At 39.0% G+C, this 6000-nt stretch overlaps 1 protein-coding gene across 5 annotated transcripts in view; it reads left to right on the top strand.

Moving 5' to 3' along the window:
- Positions 1–320: 320 nt before the first annotated feature.
- The window catches only part of LOC127378444 (steryl-sulfatase), a 60481-nt gene continuing 54801 nt past the window's right edge, over positions 321–6000 (top strand). For 2 of the 5 annotated variants that reach the window (XR_007888051.1, XR_007888050.1), the window contains exons 1-4: positions 1659–1739; positions 2419–2582; positions 4412–4533; positions 5004–5126. Coding sequence is in view for 3 of the 5 variants with exons in the window: in XM_051427275.1 (XP_051283235.1) it covers positions 1683–1739; positions 2419–2582; positions 4412–4533; positions 5004–5126 (466 nt within the window). In the remaining 2 variants the exon portion in view is untranslated. Of the gene's footprint in view, positions 377–1099; positions 1497–1658; positions 1740–2418; positions 2583–4411; positions 4534–5003; positions 5127–6000 lie in introns of those variants that run through there. The other 3 variants (XM_051427276.1, XM_051427277.1, XM_051427275.1) reach the window with 3 other exon arrangements.

Below are 6000 nucleotides of genomic sequence, written 5' to 3'. Positions count from 1 at the left end.
ATCCTCATAAAGTATTCTGAACACTTCACTGTGTATACAGCTGATGTTAATTGAAGTTCATGGTTTCAGTGCTAATTGGGCAGGCTGGACATTATAGGACTGGGCCCAGGTCTCCGTGGCCAATTTTATTATAGACTACTGTATCTGATTGAACATATTTTAGTTTAATGGTTCCTGTACTCAAATCAAATTTACTACCATTGTTATTTTTCTCCCTCAAAGGGATCGGTCAAGTTTTATTTTGAAACTCAAAACCGGAAGCGCTCTTCTGTATTTCGGCTAACCTGATACAAGCGCAAACTCCACGTATCGCGAGACTTCTGGCATATAGCCACACCATTGACAGTATATTTCCGGAAAGTTTGTTGTGCTTGAGGTAAGTGTTAAACACCTGAGCGTCATTCACTTCCAAAAAAGTGACACAGCAGAGCTCTTTTTTAACACTTCCGGTCACTTAAGGCCTAAACACGATTCAAAGAGGACAGTATGGAGCAATGAGTGTCTGTGTGGTTAAATATGAAAAGTTGTCTACTAATGACATCTCGAAGTCCAGTTGCTGTCAGTCTTTAAGTTAGAGTTCTCTGTGTAGGCGCCTGTAAGAGCTGCATGAATGACAGCTTGCCATACAACCATTAAATCAATTGTTTGAGGGTTGTGGATACAGAGGTTGCAGTGTTCAGATCCTTTACTGAAAATATCAATATTGACATGTACAAATGCTCTATTTCTGGTTTTAATCCTGTAAAATGTAAAGGAATTTATTTTATAACTGTTTATTATTGTATTGTATGATATATTTAGTTAAATGTTATGCACACAGAAATAACAGAGAAAATAAAATGGCACATAGTGACAGTAAAATGAATAAAATAATAATAATAATAATATTAAAAAAGATAAACCCCTAATAATCCAAAATAAATATATTAAAAAGATAAGAAAATGGTCTACGATTGGATATGCATAAATGAAGGGGGAAAAAATACAGGACAGAGAGAACTGTATTAAGTGAGCATGCAGGCAACTGGATTTTCTCTTTAATATGGATAAAGGTCCAGTGTGTAAAATTTAGGAGGATATATCGGCAGAAATGGAATATAATACATGTATGTTTTCATTAGTGTAGAATCACCTGAAAATAGGAATTGTGTTTGTGTCACTTCAGAATGAGCCGTTATTATCTACAGAGGGAGCGAGTCCTCTTCTTTGGAATCCGCCATGTTAAACCACTGTGTTTCTACTAGGGCTGCCCCCTAATAGTCAACTTAGTACTCAAACTCTGTTTGGGAGCTGCACCTTGTCACCTGAATCAAAGTATGTGGGGATTGTTGCAACACAGACTTTTTCTCTTGCAACATAGTAACACACTTACCGGTACAATGTTGCATATACTAACTGTACTAGCTGATGCCACTAGCACAACTGAACTGACTATGCTCACAGCCTCAACGGAGGCCAGCTGATTTCCAGTGGCTCCAACCAGAGCTAGTTAATTTGTGAGTAACTGTTAACATTATATATCCATCAATAAGTTCATAAGTATTTATGTTGGTGAAGTTGGAAGTTATTTATTATGTGTTTTGACCAATGAGAGTGTTAAAAAAAATTATATATTTTTTTTTATTGCCTTTAATTGATAGAGACAGCTGTAGAGTCCCAGGAAAGTGGGAGATAGAGAGGGGATGGCATGCAGCAAATCAGCAAGGACAGCAAGGTACATGGGGCGCCAGCTCTACCAGGTAAGGTGCCCCATGCTGATGGATTTTTATAGTAATGAAATAACTTCCAACTTCACAAAAACCAATACTCACGACTTATTAATACAGGATGAGGTACTCCTGAATGTGAGTTGTTTGAGTCGACTATTAAGTGGAATAGACATGTAAAATTAAAGTAAAGTACAAGTAGTTCAGAATAATAATTAATTTACTTGGATTTACAATCCAAGCAATCCACATTTGCTGAGTGTGACTCAGCAAATGTGGATTGCTCAAACATCTCAAATGCATAAACCTCAGTTAAGTTTTTACAATGTTCCTACCTGAGGGCAGACACACCATCACATCCTACCTGTCTAATACATGTAAAATACACCATTCCTGCAGTTCTGTTGTATAGTTTTTGGTAATTTTAGACATGAATGTCTAAAGTCAACACATCTGGTTTCACAGTAAATGGCTATCCCTGCCCGTACATTAAAATATATTTATAGTGAAGCACACTATAACAGTGAAAAAAGTGGACCACTCTTGCTTCCTCTATAACACAGTCCACCCACTCCACTGTAAACTGTGTTAGCAGCATCAGCAGTGAGGACATTCTAGGATATGTAGATGCTGTTGGCTGCTGTAAGAAAACCAGTGGGTGTGTCTATAAACTACAGCTATATCATCATTTGGTGTTATTTCTCTCCTCCAGTGTTTCAACAACATGAAGTCTGCGTGGCTGCTGTCCTCTCTGCTGCTGCTGCTGGAAGTGAACTGTGAGTCTCTTCAGGGAAGCAGCAAGCCCAATTTTGTCCTGATGATGGTGGATGACCTAGGAATTGGAGACTTGGGCTGCTATGGCAATACAACACTGAGGTAAAAAATATTGCCATTTTCTCAGAGGGGCTGGATGGCTTGAGTTTATTTTTACTTGTGTGGGTTAGAAAGATGATTCACATGACCAGTCACTCACATGTTACCTTTAACCTAAACGTTGTCCTGGGGAGACTGTAACCTCTGATACTCATGCCTCCAGGAAGGCATCCTAACCAACCAGTGGGACTGGTCCCAAAAACATGTTGCTGACACACATGCAGTGGCTCCTTGCAGGGTTTCAATGAATGTTTTGTTTATTTGCTCCAGTCACAAGTCAAGTTTGGTCTGTGTCTGCTGGATGTGTAAAAAGCCAATTGCTGACACATTGATCAAGTATCTTAATTAGATCACCATATGGCAGTGTTGTGTTGTGTGTGTGTGTGTGTGTGTGTGTAGCTGCCTCAAAATGGATCAAAGCAAAACAAAAACCAATGGTTTTCAGTGTTGTCATGAGCTCTGTTAAAGGGCCAGTTCATTGAAATGACAAACACACATATTTTCTGTCTTCCCCCTAGCTGTATCTGTATCTTTGGTTTCGGTCTTAAAGTCCTAAACTTTGAGTTTGGAGTCCTACACAAGTCATAATGCGGTCTTCCCCAAATGTAATGCCATTTCACAACAAAACGAAATCAGTCTATCTGTATGTATCAGTATATCTTTGGTATATATTTTTTTCAACTGGCGCTCAGTAACGTAACGCTATTTCTTTATGGTTCTCTCCTGTAACTTGATTGGATGCTGTCAGATTGGATCGATTTCTTGGTTGGTGTCTTTTATTTCAACATGCTGTATACGACTTTCAGACTAGATGTTGCACTAGAGCACCAAAAGAGCGAGTGCTACAGTCCACCAGACTCCATTAACAAAAACACAGATTTTACCTCGTTGTACGTAGTTTTACCACTTTCCACAACAGCAATCACCAACTCTGGTTTGGTCAAAATAAACCCTTAATTCACAGAGTTACACGAGAAAGTACTGTAACGGGCTGCTATGGCTGCCATGTTTAGTTAGCTGATCCTTGGGGATGAATGTGTCACTAACAGGACTTGCTCAGCTTGTTATTGTGTGCCTGACAACATTATGAAAATAATCCTTACAAGCCTTTTTATTAAAGTAAAAAAGTAAGATCTTTTTTGTTTATCCAGAAACAGCCTGTTGCCACCAGATTAGACAAAACAAAAAAAGTAATTTAACCTTGTAGATAATCATAAAACACACCATTCAAACTCTAGTCTTTAGTCTTTCCCATTGACATATTAAACGATGGATGTTGCATTGAATCTTGTGCTGGTGACGTCATTTGGAGACAGAGTCTATGCAGTAGTAATGGTGTTGGCATTGTGGTATTGAAATCCCACCGATACGCCCGGCCGACTCTATCATGAGCAAAGCTAGTCAATCATGACGTTGAACCCCCTTATAGCTTCAAATAACTAATTAAAACTTATCTTACACACACTTAAACTTATCAGAAAAATAAACACATCATACATCAGTGTGATAAGAACTAACTAAAATGACAGAAACCATCTTTGGGAAAATGCTCATCCACAGGCAGATGGAGTATAATGTCATTCTTTGCTCTGGAAATTATGACTCCACTATATGTTTACATAGCAAATAGTTGTTTGCTGCTATATTAATATTCTAAATCTCATATATACAACCTTTAATGGACTGAACCTGTAAATTGGACACAAGCTGTTTTCACTGGACTTTTTCCCCCATAATTTTGGAAGATAAGTTGCCCTTACATTCAGTTTCACGCAGAAATAAATGGGACTTTGAAATCTGAATGTTCAACCTTGACTATCAATTGTTTGCAGGACCCCAAATATTGACCAGTTGGCACAGGAAGGGGCGAAGCTGACCCATCATATCGCTGCAGCAAGCCTCTGCACTCCCAGCAGGGCAGCATTTCTCACCGGACGATACCCGATACGATCAGGCCAGTTCAAAGACACCAACATAAAAAACCTTTACTGACTGACACAGTGCTTAATGTTGGTCTTCAGGCAATATCCACACACAATAGAACTGTTAAATACTGTCACATTAAACAGGTTTTTACACTTCCTGTGGAAGTCTCATTTATCTAGTGTGTGATTTATTTATTTTTTATACTTCTTATACTTTTACAGCCTTTTTAATGGTAAGTGACAGCAAAGGGGGAGAGAGAAAGAGAGGGGATGACACGCAGCAAAGGGCCACAGCTCAGATTATGGTGTACCAGGTGAGCTATCCAGGCGCCCCTAGAGAACAGTCTGTCCACATACAGTACACTGTATTCCCTAACCCTTACGAGAGATCAGATTTTTTCCTACCCTCGCATAGTAGTTTGACTTTCAAACAGAAAGTGACAGCTCTAAAGTGTTATGTGATTTAAACGTTTTTTTCCTTAATTTTTATTCATAACAGGTATAGCCGGTGTTGGCAGACCTGGTGTCTTTATATTGAATGCAGCCTCCGGAGGTCTTCCCAGCCAAGAGGTTACCTTTGCCAAGATTGCCAAAGAACAAGGCTATGAGACGGCTCTTATCGGTAAGCAGCAATTATCCTTCATTTCACAATTTAAGTGTGCATTTATACTCTAAATTTGGAATATTTAGATTTGATATAGTTAAAATCTTAAATTATATCTTAATATTTCTTCATCATGTGTGAACCTACCATGACATCACACATTGGTTTATGGAGTACCAGTCTGAAGCCTTTAGTTTGGCATTATGGCCGTGGGCATGCTGGCTTTTTGCAGCCAGTGGCAGTGATGTATGGCGAGTTGAGCTTCTCTCATCTGAGTCGAGAAAAAGGCCATGCACTGAATCTTGATTCATACTTGATCAGCCCTGCCTAGTTTAACAATTTGATCTGAGCTTTGTGCTTTGCGCTGTATGGATTCACTGAAAATGACTTGTCAATCAAAAGGTAGCCATGCCCTAAAGCATACCCTGCTTTATTGTCTATTTTTCTCTAAATGGGACCATAATTTACTAAATGAACATCATGTTTGGAAGATGAATTAAAACTAGCCACTAACCCTCCACCAACACTACTTTTTTCATCTTGCCATGCTAAACAACTTTATAATTGGTGGTTTTTCTCATTGAAACATACATTGGTACCATCTGTTGAGAAATCAAATTTTTTTCTTTTTGGGAAATGCACAAGAACGCTAACTTAGAGGATCAAAGAGAAACAGTGGGCTAAGACTTGAGACTCAGGATCAAATTTCACCCTACATCAACTCGACGGCACCAGGCCAGAGGCAGGTCTGATGAGATTTGAAGTGGAGAAACACACTGTTTTGTTTCCTTTATGAGTAAACAACGTTGGGCAGGCAACTCGCTGAAGATGCTGTCAGTGGGATTTGAAGACACACAGATCACAGAGCCAAACGCAGATGCAACGCCTTAAA

This window comes from Dicentrarchus labrax, unplaced genomic scaffold (assembly GCF_905237075.1).
Source record: "Dicentrarchus labrax unplaced genomic scaffold, dlabrax2021, whole genome shotgun sequence".
Taxonomy (NCBI): Eukaryota; Metazoa; Chordata; class Actinopteri; family Moronidae; genus Dicentrarchus; species Dicentrarchus labrax.
The sequence above is the reverse complement of the archived record's forward strand: the minus strand, read 5'-3'. Positions and strand labels throughout refer to the sequence as shown.